The sequence below is a fragment of the Melospiza georgiana genome, chromosome 3 (genome assembly GCF_028018845.1).
Source record: "Melospiza georgiana isolate bMelGeo1 chromosome 3, bMelGeo1.pri, whole genome shotgun sequence".
Classification (NCBI taxonomy): Eukaryota; Metazoa; Chordata; class Aves; order Passeriformes; family Passerellidae; genus Melospiza; species Melospiza georgiana.
This window is the reverse complement of record NC_080432.1, coordinates 93,473,305-93,492,598: the sequence shown is the minus strand read 5'-3', so window position 1 is coordinate 93,492,598 and position 19,294 is coordinate 93,473,305. Positions and strand designations below refer to the sequence as shown.

General features: G+C 42.6%; 2 protein-coding genes across 3 annotated transcripts in view; both read left to right on the top strand.

Annotated features, from left to right (window-relative positions):
* The first annotated feature begins 6,751 nt into the window (after positions 1 to 6,751).
* Positions 6,752 to 12,132, top strand: RSAD2 (radical S-adenosyl methionine domain containing 2). Its single transcript, XM_058020956.1, has 6 exons — positions 6,752 to 7,082; positions 7,270 to 7,431; positions 7,907 to 8,136; positions 8,967 to 9,116; positions 10,857 to 10,889; positions 11,459 to 12,132. The coding sequence occupies exons 1-6, from the start codon at positions 6,752 to 6,754 to the stop codon at positions 11,621 to 11,623; spliced, it is 1,071 nt and encodes a 356-aa protein (XP_057876939.1). The 3' UTR covers positions 11,624 to 12,132.
* A 3,891-nt stretch (positions 12,133 to 16,023) lies between these two features.
* The window catches only part of RNF144A (ring finger protein 144A), a 57,261-nt gene continuing 53,990 nt past the window's right edge, over positions 16,024 to 19,294 (top strand). Inside the window, exon 1 of one of the 2 annotated variants that reach the window (XM_058021491.1) lies at positions 16,024 to 16,077. The gene's annotated coding sequence lies outside the window, so the exon portion shown is untranslated. Of the gene's footprint in view, positions 16,078 to 16,480; positions 16,669 to 19,294 lie in introns of those variants that run through there. The other variant, XM_058021492.1, reaches the window with a different exon arrangement.

Genomic DNA, 19,294 nt, shown 5'->3' with positions numbered 1-19,294 from the left:
ATTTATCGCCAGTTCTTCTTTATCAAAGGAATTCCTAGGTCGGGGGGCAAATTGACCTTGTGGTCATTTCTATTTTTCTTTCTCTGTCTCCTTGTTGTCTCTGGAATGCGGCTTTTCCTTCAGCTTTGGCCTCACAGACTTTTCACCTCTCCTAGACACTTCACCTAATTCAGAATGGATCTCTGCTCTGTCTCACCAGCCTCGGGATCCGGCCCGCCAGCAGCAAAGGGTCGCATTCCCACGGGTTCCCGTGGCTGAATCCTGGCGATCTTCTAAAAAAAAAAAAAATTAAAAAAATTAGATGTGCAAAATATGCTCCACTGGCCCAAAATAACAAACAAGTCCTAACCCAAACTGAACTACTTTGTTGAGTTGCAGTGCCCAAGCAACGCTCGGCTGTCAGGCATATCAGTAACTTGACCCCATTATTTGGTAATTCAGTGCCTTGATATCAAGACCAACAGGCACAAATAATTTTGGGGGTAAACTGGACTTTTAGAAGGCTGTTGTCATTTTCCAAGCAATTTTGCCAAGGCCAATTTCAGCTTTCATCAGTTCAGATGTATGAACCATGAACACTGCAAATAGCAATAGCACAGTCTTAGTCTTGTGACAGCTGCTATGAGTAACATTGCCTAAAATGTAGTTTTTGAGTTTTCAGAAGATGTAACTTAAAATGTTGGAGAACCTGCGTCTCTTTAGGAAACTTCTCATTTACAATAGTTGGAGAACTGCCACTTAGAGATATCTAAAGTTAAACTTCTGACATGTTTTTTGAACTAAAAGACTCTGCAAGAAAATCCTTGGAAACCTGTCTTCCTCTGGTCATCTCAAACGCCTGCACAAATACCTTTTACTTAGTGTAAGTGCAGGGAGAGGGGAGCAGCTGGGAGGCAGTACCAGTTGCAGATCATCTGTACTGGTTGGAAACTGCCCATCCCAAAGAAGCTGTTGGAAGTCTGGGCCAGAGCCACAGCTGAGAACATAGCCTTGGAAGCTCTTCAGTACAGTCCCAGCATCATGTGCCAAAATTCATTTGGTTCTTTTTAAGGCTGTTTCATACCTGAGAACTCCAGCACTATTCCACGTCACTCAAACACACGGCTAGGGCATCTGGGTATGGATACCAGAAGACACAGGGTAAAACATGGTTCATTGTACAGGAACCCATAGATAGTTTTAAGACCATAATAATACACTCTGATTAAGAGTAGGGGCTCTTGTCAGCCAATATTTTGTCTGGCAGAATGACATGCTGTACATGCCTGGCTTGTCCATGGTCCCTTCTACTAGTCCTTGTGCTCCTCCAGCCTCCACAGTCACTGAATCAGGAATGCTGAACAGTACATCCTCATCTTTCAGCACCTGTTGTGGTTCCTTGCTCATGGAGTTGGCTAAATGCGATACAATCAACCTCCACAAACCCCTGTGCTCTCCAATCCCAGCAAACCTACTGTTGCATAAAAATTTTGTAAGTTTTAAACACACATCTTTATTTCAACAAGTGCCACTTCTAATAATGTTACTAGTTTTGGTGAATAACAGTTCAACATTCAGTTTATTTATTACATACAGGATTTTTTTAAAGACCACTCAGATTTTGCCTTCAGCTTTTTCATGTCAGAAATTACAGCCTCTATCCCTTGGTAAGGCAGCTGCTTCATCCCCTTGATCAGTTAGAAACAAGGATAACTTCTTTAACTGTGAGGTCCTGCTAAGATGTGGAGACCTGAACTGGACATCTAGTCAGGCTTTGGTTACACTTACCAAAGTTTCACAGACTAGAAGAGTAATGCAATCTACCTTGTTTCTGGGTGACACTAAGCTTTAAGCTGACTTTTTTTCTCTGCTTCCTCCTGCAGAGCCATTGGTTTCAGAGGGGAAGCCACAGTGACTAAGACGTCCTTCCTGAGCACAAGTGCCACTGCTGAGCTCAGCATCAGGTTTCGATTACTCTTTTGGATCTGCACTGCCTCACCTTTATCTGTACTGAAACTTACCTGCCACTTTTCTGTTTATTTGTTTGCTTGAGGTCCAATTGACTTGCAGCCAAGTTTCATTTCAAAAGTGCTTGTAAACCTGGCCATTTCCCTCACTGACCTCTCAGCTTTTTTTTTTTTTTTTTTTTTTTTTTGTTGGCTTATTTTGTTTGTTTTTTCTCCAATGCTACTGTTGCCTTTCCCCTCTCTGCTGAACAAACTGAAAGAACTCACTTTCATTTTCTCTTTTCCCTTTTCCCATCTCATAACCTAGTTACAACTATTCCTGAACCAAGCTGGTGGTGATTCCTTCATTTATAGTAGGCTTATGAGATCATTCATAATAGGCATGTGATGCCTGTTCTCCTGCCTAATTACTTTAAAGTACCCTCTTTCAGGATTCAAGTAAAAATATAGGAAAAGAGAGTTGTCTTTTTATGCCCAAGATGCTTTGTTGTATTTAAAATCAGTGGAGACAGTATGACTTTTTCAGCCTCTCTGCAAGGACCTTTATAATTTTTTCCTCTGTATAATATGAAGCAATGTTGAAGAACAAATGTGCTAATTATGTACAAAACACTGCTCAGGAGCATTTTTACATCTTTGAGTGTCTACTGTGCTTACATAGAGCTATAGGGATGAGATACAGAGACAAGAAGAGGCCATATGAATATTCAAAAATTTTTGATCCACAGAAATTGGAAAAAGAGAAAAAAAATACAAAACCAAACCATGGAAATTAATTAGCCTGTAACTTAAGAATATATCTAAGTGTACAGTCCTGTAAACAGCTGTCTGATACACAAGCAGGAAAAACTTAAGTCAAAGGCACATAAAATGGGTAGGTACATGGAATACACATAAATAAAACTGCTCTTTTAATGCAAAATAAACTTTAAAGAATATCAATAAATGGCCCTCCAGTAAAGAAAAAGATCTGGGGAGAAGACAATAAGAACACAGAAGGCAGTATAGTGTCAGGCCAAGAGAGATTCCTCTTCTGCCCATGACAGTGGCCACTGCCAGATGTTTGGGGGAGGTTACAGAAAGGACACAGAAAAATCCTTCTCTCAACATACTTTTGTCAAGAAAGGATCTGATGATCCTTGACGTCCCTCCCAACCTGGTATTCTATCATTCTAAAAGTCTGTGATCTTTTCCTAGACCACAGAAATCATCTTTTTAATACATCTTGAATGGGAATTCACATCTACACTATTAAGGGTCCATGGTGGACTTCTTTCAAATGTGCCTAATCTGTATCTATATTCATATTGTGTGTTTCATATGTCTTTCATAATTTAATTGCATGTGGGTTTGAGCTTTCTGTTTGGTAACTTCCCCTTGGATTTTTTCATCCAAAGGAGAGCTGAGTCACTCTAAGTACAAGGTTCTTGACAGATTTGCATTTATAGTGCTGCAGATGCAATGAGAAAGCAATAGTTTCCAGATGAGACTAGAGCAAAAAGTAATATATTTACCAAATGCTAAAATTGCATCTGCCATTGCTTGATTTGCATGAGTTGTCTAGTTGTCCTTGGATGGTTTCTGGTCCTCCCAGGTGATGTGATATGACTCCTCTTTTAACCTTTTTTATGTTACTGGTTTGTATCAGTAGTTTCGTTTGCCTAGCAAAATACTGTTTGACTGGAACTGCCAAATGGCCCCTCTGGAGAAGCAATACATTTATTTCAAATATAAAATTACATTAATTTGATAAATATTATACAGGTTTTGTTTTCCTAGCAACTAGGCACAAGAGCATTATCTATGTTTATCCCTTTGGATTCTTCCATGCTAGTTGTGTACTTATTTATTATCTAGTGCACCATTAATAACATTATTCAATAATTTTTGAAAAATTATATTAATCTTTAAAGGGTTTTTAGATACAGATTTGGAATACAGAAACGTTTTTATTACTGTGACTCCATTGTGTAAGAGGGCTTCTACAGGAAGCTAGAGGAAAGAATCGTACTTCCTACAAATTTCAAAGAATATTTATGTTTGCTTTTCTGAGGTTCTTCCTGAAGGCATCAGGACAGAAAATTTCATTACAGTTCTAGCTTGCAATATTTCTTATAGATTCAAAGCTGTGCATAAAAATGCACATGTGTGTTTTCTTAAAGGCCTTACCATAGAGCCTGTGAGCTAAGACAGTTTGGGATGTAAAATGTGAGTGTCCTTCTGAAAGCTACTGGATCTTGTATATAGGAAGGGGCCACATCCTGGTCTGGGTTTACTTTGAGAGGCTTTACAGTAAAGCAGAGAGTGTAATCTGAAAACATACTTTTTTGAGGAAAAAAGTAAAAAGAACTATAATTTCCCTTTTTCTAAGAAAGCACTGATAGGATTGCAAAGAACAAGAAGCCTTGAGTATGCTTGGGTGCAAAGTTTTCTGCATGTTTTTTTCCTTGAAATGGAGATCTGTGTTTTCAAAGAAAAACAGTCCAAAACTGCTAATATTTTCATTTTCTGATTTATAGAGCAATATTTTTCTGACATGTTTTTGGAATGTTTGGGTATCAGATGTAATTCTTGTGTGGAGAGAAATTGGTAATCATCAAGGGTTCTTTACTGACTTAGGAAATTAAGTATTTTGAACCTAATTTTTCTGGCCAGCTGAGGTACTAGGCAACAAGCTTAGGGCTAGTCATGAGCCTTCCATCTCAAAGAAGAGAGAAAGAATGTAGTTCCTACACCTGCATTGGCTTAACTTGACATGAACAAGGGATATGAATGAGGAAACAAGGGATATGAATGAGGAAACAAGGAATGTGAATTGGGGCTAGAGAAGGTAACACATGAAGTAGGATTCCTACCATGCAACAGAAGGGATGTATGGAGTGAGGAAGAAAGAGGGCATATCAGAATTCTCCAAATTAATTGAAACATTGAAGCTACCAATTAGCAACTCCAATGTCAGATTTCAGTTTAAATTTGCATTGTCTTGTCCACCTCCCCTTCCAATAATATTTTCAAGTTTGTGATCAACAAACTCTTTATTTATTAGAAAATACTGCTTTTATCCTTGATCTTGTATCTTACATAAAGCTCAAGGAACTGGAAGAGCATATCGTTAACTCCTGCTGGAATAATCTCTGCTGATAGCCTCTCAGACCATTTTGGAAAGCCTCAGAAGTGAGATGTTTCACATCATGCTGCAGCATGTGAGGGGGCATTACTGGAGCCAGACACAGCAAGAAGTTTCTCATCCTGCCCTAGTAGTATGAACCTGTGCCAGCAAGAAACAGCTGATAGAAACAATAATAAAAACTGTTCAAACAATAAAAACTGCGCAGAATGGTTTTTGCTGATCCAGACATTATTCAGCCAGTAGATCACCTCCAGGAAAATGAAGGAAAGATGATGGGAATTCCACAATAGGCAATGACAAACCAAATTAACACTTCTTATTCACAAGCAGGTTTTGTTTCCCATGAAAATTGCACAGGATGAAGATAATTCTACCCCTTTTTTCAAAGGGGGAAAAAAGGGAAATAAAAAGAAGGGAAGATGAGGGCAAGACTTCTTGGCTACACCAGCGGTTCTGGCTGGGCTGGTCAATGGAAGTGAGGGAAGCTCCATTTTATGCCATTGACAACATGCAGGTGGAAGGTGTTAAGATTTGAGCATGACTCTGTACCTTGGCAATAGTGGCAATGTTAAACAGCCCACGCAAGAGTGAGGACAGGCTGAGTGAAGACAAAGCGAGGCTGAAAATTTGTGACAATCCTGTTGGCGTGTCTGAACACACTGGAAGACTGAAGATAGCACTGGTATTACCATGGAGGAGATCCTTCTCCAGCAGTACCTGTTGTACCACCAAGGAACTGAGGAATATGGGCACTGGCAGCTTTGTCCTGGTCTCTCCTGGTGTTACAACGAGTGGGCAGCCACCAATGTCTCACCTCAGGCTGCCAACTGTTCCTGCTGTTAAAGCTAACCATGTGCTCAACTTGGTGCAGCAGCTTTGCTTGAGGAGCATCATTGAGACCAAGAATCAAAGAACCCGCAATTACTTTCTTTTCATGTATCTGAAGTCATCAGCCTTCCTCACTTGGATTGCTTTTCCATGCAAAACTGTTTAAACTTACAGGAGCTCTTGAATGCCTGACAAAGGTGCAGTGCAGTTATACAAGCTCAGTTTTCCCTCTGCTACACGAGTTTAACGACAGGAGCCAAAGTCACTGAGACCTCACGCACCAAAAGGGGTCCGAGATGCTAGACCTGCTCAAACCCAGAGGTGCTCCAACCTGCTCCCAGCCCCTGCTCCCAGTCCCTGTTCCCAGCCGAGAAGCGGCTCTGGAGCGTGGGGACTCTGCAGTCACGGGTGGGGCAGGCGGGAGAAGGAAATCACCGCGTCTCGGTGCCAAGTTTCGCTTCTGGGAGAAGGGAAAACGAAACCGAGCTGTTCCTCGCCGTGCAGGACGGCGGGGCGGGACGGGCGGGGAGGGGAGCCGGTCCCTGCACATTTAAGTGCGGAGCGCCGACACCTCTCTGCAGCCTGCGAGCCGAGCCGAGCCGAGCCGGGTCGGATTGAACTGAACCGAGATCAGCTGAACTGACTCCAGGCTAATCAAGTCCAGTCGAACCGTGCCCAGGAGGGTCCGAAGCAGCAGCGCATCCCGCTGGGTCCGAGCCGAGCCGGGTCGGATTGAACTGAACCGAGACCAGCCAAACCGACCCCAGCCGAATCAAGTCCAGTCGAACCGTGCCCAGGAGGGTCCGAAGCAGCAGCGCATCTCGCCGGGTCCGAGCCGAGCCGAGCCATGCAGCCGGTCCTGCTGGCCCGGCTGCTGTCCGTCGGGCGGGCGGTGCTGGCGGCGCTGCGAGGGCGCCTGGGCGCGCTGTGCTGGAGCCTGGCTCCCCTGTCCCTGTCCCTGCCGCTGTCCCTGTCCCTGCCCGGCTGGCGGGACTCGTCCCCCCGGCCGCAGCGGGAGCAGGAAGGGGACGACGCGGCCCCGACGCCCACCAGCGTCAATTACCACTTCACCCGGCAATGCAACTACAAGTGCGGCTTCTGCTTCCACACGGCCAAGACCTCCTTCGTGCTGCCCCTGGAGGAGGCCAAGCGGGGGCTGGCGATGCTCAAGGAAGGAGGTGAGTGCAGGAGAGGTGGGTCCGGAGGGAACCGGGGAAGAGGGACCCCGCAGGACCAAGTGCCGTGGAAAAAGTTATCCCGGGGATGTCCCTTGTCCCGCTGTCGTGGGGCATTGATAACATTGAACAGGAGCAGGCGATGGGCAGCAGGGGTTGTTCATAGCATCTTTCTTCGGTCCTTCTCTAGGAATGGAGAAAATCAATTTCTCGGGAGGAGAACCATTTCTTCAGGACAGAGGCGAATTTGTAGGCAAACTGGTCCAGTTTTGCAAGCAGGAGTTGGAGCTCCCTAGTGTCAGCATTGTCAGCAATGGCAGCCTGATCAGAAAGCAGTGGTTCGAGAAGTACGGTAAGGAGGGAGCATGGGCACAGCTGCACTGGCAGGGCTGGAGAGCCTCCATGGGGCAGCCTCACCCATGGATGGGCTGGGGGGCAAGTGGGAGATGGTTTCTTAGTGCTTAATTTTTAGTAAATGGAAATCAAATGTAAATGCCAGTGAAACAGTGTTGATTATCTCCTGTAAAGGTAGGCATTATACCACAAAATCCTTCTGGTATAATGGTGTAATAAAACAATAATTACACCATTATACCAAATGTTTCCATATGTTCCACCTGTTTCCATATTGCTGGGGACACACACACACACAAACTATGTGTTTCTATGCTGCTGTTGCTGTGGCTTTTGTGGTTGATGGGATGACTCCACAGAACTGCATTTACTGGCATTTTGCGTCAGATGACAAGGAAGTGAAAATGACTAGAGTCCTGACAGCTTTTAGCTGATGGACTGGATATTAATCAATTTTTAAAACTTGTTTTCAGGTGAATATTTAGATATTCTGGCAATTTCATGCGATAGTTTTGATGAGGATGTCAATGTTTTAATTGGCCGTCGTCAAGGAAAGAAGAACCATGTGGACAATCTCCATAAACTGAGGCAGTGGTGCCGAGAGTATGCTGTTGCTTTTAAAATAAATTCAGTCATCAACAGATTTAATGTTGAGGAAGATATGAATGAGCAGATCAAGGCACTGAACCCTGTGCGCTGGAAGGTAAGAAAGTAGTATATACCACATGTTTCCTGTTCAAAGAAAAGTAATAATCAAGTCCTGGAGTTGTCTGAACCTCTGTTGACCTGAGTCTTGACTCCAGCTCCGGCCTGGGCTGGTGTCAGGAGCCTTCTTGTCAATGTTGCCTGGTGCTGAGATAGGTTCTAACTCATTCAGCACTTAAATGGAGCCCCGTAGATCAAGAATGGTTTTTTTTGGTTGTGTTATGTACAGAAAATTACTGTTTCAGTGTGTCTAGATCTAGGTTGTTTTAATATATTAAAATTAGCACAGAAACCTTTAACATGTGAAAATATGTTATGATGTAGAGAAAATTAGGAAAAATTACTGAACAATGACACATTAAAGTAAATAGATTTTTACCAAGATATAGGTGTATAATAATTTTCTCTTACAGAGTATTAGAGGGTAGTGTACACGTATTATTTTTTTACTAGAAATATGTTTGAAAATGGGTAGGTATAATGTGACATAAATATGGGAGAACTTGTGGATTAATTTCTCATTCTATGTCTCATGGATATTGTTATAGACACAGAATGACTCAGAAGAAAAAAAAAAAAAACAAAAAACACTGTAAGTGAAATCTCAGATAGTAAGGAAAATCACCATTTATAATATTTAGAGCTCTGTAATGTTAATTTACAAAAAGTAAATCTGCACCATGCCCTTTGTGGAGTATTCAGTTATCACAAGTTGTGTCATTTTGTTTCCACTGACAGAAAAATTAGGCATTGCTGCTGATATTGAAATCTCTTATCCTCAAGGCAAGTGAAAACATAACGTCTTACCCAGGTGCTTTCTTCGTCCAGGTATTCCAGTGCCTGCTTATCGAAGGGGAGAACAGTGGTGAGGATGCTCTAAGAGAAGCAGAAAAATTTGTTATCAGTGATGAAGAGTTTGATCATTTCCTGGATCGCCACAAAAATGTCTCCTGCTTGGTACCTGAATCTAATCAGAAGGTAAAAATGAAACTGTCCCTTTGTAACTCTATTTTTAAATATTGCTAGAATATTTGAAAGGAACAAAAACTTTCATGGCAATTAATACTCTCCCTGTTAATAGTGGCTTGGAAGAGGTGCAGTACAACTTTATCAGCAACTGCTTTTGTTATGGTGGAAGCCAAGATTTTAAATTTTTAAAATTTTCTTTAAGGCTTTTCATTGACAACAAAGGTTTTAGGAAGAGGAAAAGCCCATTGTTCCCAGTCCTGTGGATACTAATGGAAAAACCCATTGTTCCCAGTCCTGTGGATACTCTTCCTGACTTGGGCACAAGATCCTGAAAATTTCAGAGTTAATGTAAACACACTTTATAGTCTAAGTATAGTTTCCTAATGGAGATTGACTGTGATGTCACATTGTGCCAGTGTCACCAACCTACATGAACAAGACAGCATCCCAACCAGCATTGTATTGGGTACTGAGGAACAGTACCCAACTAATAGTGCTTTTGGGTAATCCCTCTCACAATAAAGTTGCATTTTTAACATTTTCAGTCTGAACTCCTTTGGATTGCACACTCAGGCTCTTTAATCAGGAGAAGACTCCTTGTGCTCCTGCAAAGCCTACCAGTTAACTTGATCAGCTGCCATCCAGCTTACATTAACCACACTCTAAAGGACTTTGGTGCCTATGGTTCAGGCCATTTTGTAAATGCCTACAGATCCTAAAGATGGGATGAGGGGAGTTACAAGACACTCTGTTAGGAAAGTTTATGAACTAGGTGAAGAAATAGCAAGTTGAACCAAGTTCAGGAATGCATTAAATCTCCCATCTTGTGTTCCTTTTCTTTTCCACAGATAAGGACTGGAACTGTAAACTCTATTTACAGTTTACTTCTTAATGTATGTAGAGGTTAAGTGAGCAGACTGGGTTGCTTTTGCTATGTAAGACCTAAAAGTGGGGCTGTGCAGCTAGCATTTGAGGCATTTGGTGAGAGGGAGCACTCATCAGAGAAAGGGTTAAGATGAGAACCCAGAACGGTTTCTACTTTCTCTTTTTTTTTTTTCCTTCATAATAGAAGTCATACAAAAAAGGCTTCCCATTGTAGGTTTGGTTCCAGAAAACTGTTTCTGATTTGTGGTAAACCTGTGTGAAAGATGAACACCAAATTGACCAGATTTCCTGTTCTACACAGCAGCAATCCCCAGCTACCCAGAGAATTTTAAGGAGGATTTAGGAGATGCCCACTTAGCTAAGCAAACATGCCTTATTTCAGCTGTTGGCATATTTCTTTGTGGAGACCTGAGAGCTTTTTTACCTTTGAGCCAGCAGAGTACCTTTGTTTGGTGGGGTTATAATTAAACATTCCAGTTAAAATGGTCATGTCATTTGTTTGGAAAATGGCATAATCATTCCAGCATGCAAAACTTTAAGTTCTTCTGGTGTAGAAGTTAATAGAAAACTTGGATGTTATTTAAAATACCTTTGCCCAGTTGGGCACCCACATTTCACTTAGACACCAGAGAGGCAATATTCCAGGAATTACTAATTTATTCATACATAAAGTTTTTCTAGCAATTCTGTCATTTATTTCTATAAATTTCATCCAAGCTCACTGAAACAGTGGTGATACAGCAACTGTTTCAAAGATTTGTATCAGACCTTGAATGAATAGTTGCTTGTTTTGTCCCTCCTTTTTCAGTGGAATGGAATTTTGATTTGTACATTAATTTAGTTTTTTCTTTTGGTCTATTACAGATGAGGGATTCATACCTCATTCTGGATGAATATGTAAGTATTTTTTTGATACATGGTATTTGTATGTTAATATATGTATGTATACAACAGTGAGAACCAGTTAATTTACTCTGCATTCTATAAAAAAATTTTGCCATGTAGTGCAAGGAAGAGATGTGATTTATGCCCATCAGATATGTTGTGAACTACAATACAGCATGACCTAAGGAGGCGTTGCCATCAGCCTGCACACATAATCCTTGCATCACAAATCTCAAGGTGTAGATGTCTAGTTTTGCAGGCCATCTTTGCTTTTTTTCTTTAATATAAAAATGCAGAACTTGCCCTTGAAAGTTAAGTTTCAGAGTGCCAACTTAGTTTACATGTAACTGAAGTGACAGCATTTAATCTTCAAGAATTACGATATTGCTTTGTTCCTGATAAGATTTGTCACATGTCTAACCATGAGTTTCTGAGCCTTCTGAGGACTACAGTGAACCTCTTCATGCACTTACATAGGCTTTGGTGGAATTGCAGTGCAACTTGCTTAAGTCTGTAGAAAACTTAAGCTTTTGCAAATTGACTTTCTAACATCTTATCATCTTATCTATCTTACATTCCAGATGCGTTTTCTAAACTGTAGAAATGGGCGGAAAGAACCTTCCAAGTCCATCCTGGATGTTGGTGTAGAAGAAGCTATAAAATTCAGTGGATTTGATGAGAAGATGTTCCTAAAAAGAGGAGGAAAGTATGTGTGGAGTAAAGCAGATATGAAACTGGACTGGTGACTCAGTATACTGAGTTAGGGCAGTGCATTCTGTGAAAATAGGTGTATCTTATAGGTGAGTGTATACTTGTATCTAACGCTTTTAATTACACCTGATATTTTACACAGACTGATGTTCAGTATAACTGTACATGTGAATATGTTACATGCTTTTTAAATGCAGATTACATTGTCTATTACTTTCTTGAGCATGACCAAATACTTTCAGAGCTTTTACATGAACAGATCTCTGAAATAAACTTTCTAGTCCATTGCACCTAGGACTAAAAGGCAAACTGTTTTTATAAAATACTACATGAGTGTGCATGCCAGATAAGAAGCAAAAAAAATCCCAAACTCTAATTCATTCTAAATAGCTGCAGTGATGGAGAAGTCAAAATTCTTATCAGGACACACATTCTGCCTGTTTCTCAGGGCAAGATGGATTGCAGTTCCTGGGTAGATCACTGGAGGGCCAGCTGGCAGGTCTCTGGAAGCAACTTCTGCTTTTTTCCGGAGTAATAGAGGGTCAGAATCGTTAAGTAATGATGTATTTAAAAGAAAATCAAGGAGGAAAAATTGGCAGTTTTTATTCTTTAAGACTTACTTGTAACAGAATCTTCTCCCTCTCCTCTGTATAAACACATGATATTTGCAAAAATGTTGGGGCATGTAATTTTCTGTGAAAACATATTTTTAGTCATGAAAAAATATTATATTCATTCATCCTAAAACCTAGAGGTGCATTTTACCTAATGATAAACATCATATTTCACATTGGAAATGTCCTTCAAATATTTGTTCTAACAAATATTTACAGGGAAACATTGTTTTTATTTTACTAGTATCTCAATTTTCCTTTCATCTGCAAATATTGATTTATTATTTTAAACTATTTTTGAAGTGTGGGCATATAGTTCTGATGAATACTCTTTCTTAAACTAATTAATACCATGTAGAACAACCTAACATATATCTTCTGTTGCATACTAGGTTTTTATTTTGCTAAGCTATGGAACTACAAACAACAAAGTTCATGTATCAAGCAACCTTGTTTTCAAGGTTGCTTATCTCAGCAACTAATTAGCTTGCTGTTCATAAACCTGCAGATTTTAAATGAAACTAACTTGTTTTTGTGAGAGCTACCTTTGATTTTAAAAGCAAGTAGCATCAGTATAAAATACAAAAAATTAAAAGAAAAATCCTCAAAACATGAAAAACGATCTAATACACTGCCCTCATTCTTGGTTTTCTGGCAATTATTATGGCTTTATAATTGCAGTTTTTCAAATTTAACTAGTCCCATCCTCCCTCTGTCTGAAGGGCATGGTGATAGGCACTGCACAGAGCAGAAGTGAGATGGCACTACTCATTAATCCTGTCCCTGAACTCAATGCCTGGACTGTCTCACACATTTAAATATTTGCAGCAGCTGGGAGCCAGCATGCATTAAATATACCACATAGAGAAAATGACACCTTATTCAATTTTTTTGGAAATGCTAATTGATTTTTTTAAAGAAGCTTTTTGCATTTTTGCATGAAAGAAATGTTTTGCATTCACCTAATGCATCTTCAAAGTTGAAGGGGGAAAATGCTTAAGTAGGAGCTGGTACTTCTGTGTAAAGGAAAGTGCTCTGAATACTCAGTGAAAATGTTTCCATTTATAATTCCTTCAGTTTCTATTTTTACTATCCTAACTGTAACTATACTCAGTGGTGCTCTTTTGTCCCTTTGTATTTTGCATTTTGCAGTCACAACATTTCCTAGACACTGACATTTCAGTACTTTTTTTTCTCGTATTAACACTAAGTGACATTTAAAATGTGGCCCACACACAGTAACCCCACAGTCTTTTGGCAGCTATTTCACTGACCTTGGCTGGAGCTCTCCCTGGCTCTATGGGCAGTGCAAATTTATGTAACTGGGGTTTGACTTCCCCTGCCCAAATATTAAATCTAGTCTCTTCCTCAGTACCTACACCCCACTGATAGAAAAGAAGCATTTTTCTTTGTTGCTGTCTCAGTCCCAGGATGGGGAAAGATTTAGTGGATCAATGTAGCAAAAAATCTACCACCCTGCAGCTTCTGCAAAAAATGCCAGCTGTAGCACAGCACACAGATATGAGGCACACAAACTCCTGTTCACATCCAGAAATCCTGCCATTCTTTGCTTTGCATTTGACCCTGTAAATGGCTGTTCTTTTGCTTCCTCTGTGCCTACAGAGGAAACTGCAGGAGAAACAAGAAGGAGATGAAAATGTCAAAATCCAGTAAATAATGTACAGACATTTAAGATGGCTTTTGTTAGAAGGTTTTATGTGCTTACCTTCTTAAAATGATAGGGATTTCATCTGCATAATTAGTAAAAGGTTTCTCCTCTGTGTGATGCTCCTTTTCAAAGGAAATATGAGTTCTGTACATTGGAAATTAAGAATCTCACATTACAGTTGGAGAGTAATTTAAGTTAATGAATAGCTATTGGCATTTTTGTATGCAAAATTTATTGCTGTGTAAAACAACAAAAATTTGGCTACAGTTGATGAGTCTAGTTTATTTTTAAAAAATTATAAACACAGTTCATATTGGAGCAAAAGTGGACTTTGAGCTTTCATTATGTAGTAGGGGCTACCTTTCAGTATGGGACTAGAAAAATAAAACAGAATTCAACACGGTTACTCCCAGGCTTAGTGATTACAGCTATGTTGTGATCCTGAAAAGTCAGGATAAATTTAAGTCTTATGAGCACGGATATGCTTTACTGTAGCTTTGTGTATAATATCATAGTATTGCAGCTAAGCACTTGCTAAAGATGCTGAATTGGGAAGGAACTGGCACTGTATTCCACTAACATTATACAATTGTTTCTATTTGTAAAAAAATGTAAAGAATGAGTGTTTGGAAGGATGACTTCTGATAAACTTGTGACTATACCTTGGGTAGCAAGTAAAATTGTCACTTAAGATGCACTTTAGGATGCCCTTTTTCAGTATGAAGGATGCTCGTATATTTTAGGATGCCCTTTTTCAGTTTGAAGGACGCTCGTATATTTGAATGTTACAAATGATCAATTTTGGACTGATAGTGTCAAATAATTAATGCTAAGTATTTCATGAGTGTGTTGCACCTTTCAATAAATGTTTCTATTTTCCTAAGTTTGTCTGTAATTTTTTTTTCCTGTAATACAAGCCATAGTAGCAGAATGTGCGGCTGCATTCACAAGAGATCTGTAATTCTGGGGGCATTTAGTCTGCATTTAGCAGGGGGGCTGCTTGCACGGTGCCAAGGGCAGCATGGAGGCCGAAACGGAGAACAATGGTGGTGATTCTCCTCGCGATGAAAGGCACTTGTTACAAGGCTGAGTGGACTGGGCTGTGCTGGGAGAGGACAGTTCAAATACCTTGTGCTGCTCAGATGCGCGAAAGGCACAGCTATCCATAAATATCTGAGGACAAAAAAAAATTATCTTCTGTTTTGGTAAATAAGAGAGAAAAGCCAGTCTATTTAGAAGACTGAAGACAAGCATCTTCTCAAGCTCATCTTCCATCTTCAGGCTCGGTGTAAACTATTGTACTAGACAACCTCAAATCGAGCTTTCCACAGTATTTGGCTGTGTGAGAGGATGCTCGGCTTTTTACCCCGCGTTGCGATTGCCCCGCGCACTGCGGCGCTGTGCGGGGCCCGGCAGCCGTGCCGCAGTGAGCTGCTGTGCGCCCGGGCCCGGGGCTGCCGCGCTGTGCTGCTGGGCTGCGCCCCATGAATCCGCCTCACAGCTCCGTGCGGCTCCTGCCGCGCCTGCCGCAGGAGCACCGGGCCTTGCTCCGCACACACACCGGCAGCAGGGAGGCTCGGACAGCTCCCGCAGAACAGCCGTGCCCGTCATGGTTCCCGTGCTTTCCTCTCCTTCCTTTCCCGGCAGGCAGGACAAGCCCCCCTCCTCCCCGGCACAACCAGCCCCGTTGTTCTCTCTGCCGCTGACGGACCTGCTGGGCCCGGCCCATCACGCTCAGACACCCCGAAGTGCTATAGCTTCAAGCAGATAAAAAGCCTCATGGTACAACCGGCGGCTCGGCTCGGCTCGGCACGCCCGGGCCGGCGGCGCTGCCAAGCGGGAAATCCCGGGATCCCCGCGCCCGGGAAGCGCCTCCCGCCGCCGCCGCCAGGGGGCGCCGCTGTGCCTGGCGCGGCGCGGCCGCTTCAAAGTGGGCGGCGGCGCGAGCGCGGCCGTTAATGGCGCCCGCCCGCCGCGGGCGCGCCCGCCCCCGCCCGCCCTCACCCCACCCTCACTCCACCCTCCTCCTCCCCCGCCGGAGAAAAGACCGGGAGCGGCGCCCGCTGCGCACACTCCGGCTCCGCGGGGGGTGGAGACCATGGTTGGGGCGGCGGTGTCGTCCTGCCGCGGCTCCGCGGGATAGCGCGGGACAGCGCCGCGCACCGCCCGCGGGCCGCCCCGCGCCGGCAGGGGCTGCAGCGGCACGGTAAGGCGGCGGGAGCGGGGGCGCCTCCCGGGGCGCTGGGGTAGCGGGAGGCGGCGCAGGAGCGCACGGGCACCCTCGACCCCTCTACTTGAAGGGCTGTAGCGGCGTTCCCCGTGGCGTTTCGTATCCCTGCCGCTGCCGCCCGCCGGGAGCCCCCGGCGGCAGGGCGCTGTGCCCGGAGCGGTGCCGGCTGCGGGGCGGGCACGGCGGGGCCAGGCTGCCGGCGGGAAGCGCGGCCGCCGGCGGAGCGCCGCGTCGGGGGCGTAATGACAGCGGCGGCTCAGCCCCGTGTGTGCTCTGTCTTGGGGTTCCCATAAAGGAGCGAAAACGTCTGGAAAGAGCCCAGCTACTGGGCTGGATGAATGGAGTGCGGTAGCCATTCTTCGGGGAGCGGGAAATAATGCGCGCAGGGGTCTGTGGAGTGCCGCCCCCAGCCGTGCTCTCAGCACAAGCGGAGTGTGCAGCCTGGGGAGAGCCCGGATCGTTTGGGTTGCAGGGCTGGAAGAAGCGGGAGTAAGGCTCGGGTTTTCCTTGCCGGAGCTGGAGTGATGTCGCCGTTGACTTTTTTTGAGCTGTTGGAAGAACCCATAGGTACGATAAGGAGGTGTCTTCCCACCCGCTGGATCAAGGGTATCTTGTTCCTGAACAGATCAGGCCCTGCATCATGTGTATATTGCTTCTGTAGTACTGGAACAGGGTGTGTCAGCAGGGCAGGCTGATGGAAGAAGATACCAGCTCTTTGAATTTTTACTGTGTTCTTGGAAATACTGCCACTTCTGCCCTGGAACATAATATTCCTGTTCTATAACGAGTATAAATAATGATTTATAAATAGATTCATTTGTTTATATTGTCCCCTGTGTCGCCAAACAACTGTTTACATTGGGAAATGGATTGCTTCATTTCACATCAGCTTATCAGTGCCGGCCCAGGAGTGGCTAAGCTGAAGTTACACGTTCTTGGGCAGAGTGCTACTGAGAGATTACATCAGTAGTGTAAACTTCTGGTGGCTGGGCTGTCTGCTGGTGTGTGCTTCTCTCACAGGCATCAGAGGCTACTGAGGGGATGATTGGGGGGTGAAAGAGTGTGTAGGGTTGTAGTACAGTAAGGGGGAGATTTGTGCATTTTAATGAAAATGGTTAGTTTATACTTTATTGGGACTTTACAGTGTGGGAAAACGTAGATTATTTTTTCCTGTGAGGTGTCAAGGTGTCCCAATATGAGGCTTGTTAAATACCCAAGAGAAGCAAGATCAAGTGAGAGGAGTAGTGGCAGGAGGGAAAAATAGTTCCTTTTGTCTAGGGGTGTCTTGAAAAAGACAGGATTTTCCCCACAGCCATCTTTGCCCCTGGGATGAGGTTTTAGTTTTTACTGCCCCCTTTTCCTGACCATCATGTCTCAATGTCCTCTTGTGCAATCTGTGTATTTTGAGGGGGAAAACCAATTATGATTGAAGTAATACTAGGTGTTTCAATTTGATATAGCTACTTGGAATAAGCCATCCTTTATATAAAACAGAGGGTTGATTTTCCTCATATCTAAATCACCATGATTCATATCCTAGGAACTGCTAGATCAAATCATGTGTTTGTTGTCTGCAGTTATTGTAGATTTTTGCACTTGAAGCACAGTTTTGAAAGTTACACTTTTATGCTATTAGAAGTAACACTTAGAAGTTGAGGGGTTTTTTGCCTCATTCAGTATTTTAAGGCAATAATTTGTAGGGGGAAAAAGACTATAAAGTTGCTTAAGTCCTTTGGTTTTAAGTGTGGGTTGTTTTTTTATGTTTTTTTTTTTCCCCAAAACTATACTCCAAGTATTTGTCAGATTTCATGTGGGGTTTTTTATAACTTCTGACAACTTTTCTTTCAGTTAAGCCAAGGGACAAAGCTGCTGTCTTAAACATGAGTTTTGGCTGCAGTGTCATACAGTGGGTATGAATGGCTTCAGTGTATCTGCTGTATTTACAAGAATGCTCTCATAGGCTGGCAGAAAACTCGTATTTGCCCTCCCAGTGCTGATTCAGGGAAAAATAATGGCTCTGATCATCCTGCAGCCTGGTCAGCGAGCACAGACCTTTTCTCTCCCTCAGAGACCTGATGTAGCAGGGGAACTGGAGCCTGTTATACTTAGCACCATATTTCCTATGGGTTAGTATCAATAGGTATGCAGTTGAGTTAGTAGTCTGTGGATTGATTAGAAGACTTGCTTTTCATTGTGCTCCTTTTTACATCTTGGGTTACAAATAGGAAATAGAAAACAATTACAAACTAACCCACCACTCATTTTGAGTGGTGTAGTGAGTCTGCTGTGTCTAAGTTAGGCTGTGGTCAGCTGTTTTTTTTATAAGGCATGCTCCTTTTCTGTATTGCTTTGTGGAAACAAGCTCATAAAATTCATTTTGAAGGAGATCAGACAAAAAGATCATAATGATAATGTCTGTTTTTCACTTCTGATGGCTGGGAGGAAGAAGCTGTTGAAAATAGACTTGCTCTTCTGGCTGCTTGCTGCAAAGTGATATGTTTTTTGTATTTCCTAATCAACTGGGATCAGAAATGCTTACAGTTTTTCTGCATATGCAGTCAGCAAATTCTGGAGCTGGCAAAAATAGTATAAAATGGATTTTCAAATAGGTTGGTTGTTGATGGTGCTGCTTATGGTGGTAATACCATTAAGTGTCTTTTCTAAAAGGCTGAAGAAAAAGAGGAACAGAGAAAGTGAACCAGTATGTCTGGTAACTTTTTATTTACTCTGAAGACAGACTATCTTGTCAGACTGTTCTAGTCTTAGCATGACTATTGCTTCCTTACTACAGCAACATTTTCACCTTTTCTTTCATAGAATATCAAGTCAGTGGTAGCTTGTTGCATTGAAACACCTTGCTGTTATCCTCCAGGTACCACTATGACAGTTTAATACAGCTTCATCCTGTTTATATTGAATGGAAATGGCTTGTGATTGAAAAAATGCATTGAAGCTTATTAAATAGAAACTTTTTCTTCTTCATGATGTCCAATGGATCATCTGAAATACTTCAGAATGTGGGCATGTCTTGCAGCTTGTCTGGAAAATAAAGTTCTAACTTACTAGGTTCAGGTGTAATTTTTTCATTACTTATCAATGTTCAGCTTTATTTGCACTGATCACTGCTTTGCTTGAGAGCAAGCAGATTCCATAGTTTTGGAGTCTTTATTCTTGAATTTCACTTGGAAATTTT

Bases quoted from the DNA above. Each gene is read 5' to 3' on its own strand.
- RSAD2 (XM_058020956.1), top strand. From the start codon at position 6,752: ATGCAGCCGGTCCTGCTGGCCCGGCTGCTGTCCGTCGGGCGGGCGGTG. The intron at 9,117-10,856 runs GTAAAAATGAAA...GGTCTATTACAG, and splicing joins TACCTGAATCTAATCAGAAG to ATGAGGGATTCATACCTCAT. The intron at 10,890-11,458 runs GTAAGTATTTTT...CTTACATTCCAG, and splicing joins ACCTCATTCTGGATGAATAT to ATGCGTTTTCTAAACTGTAG.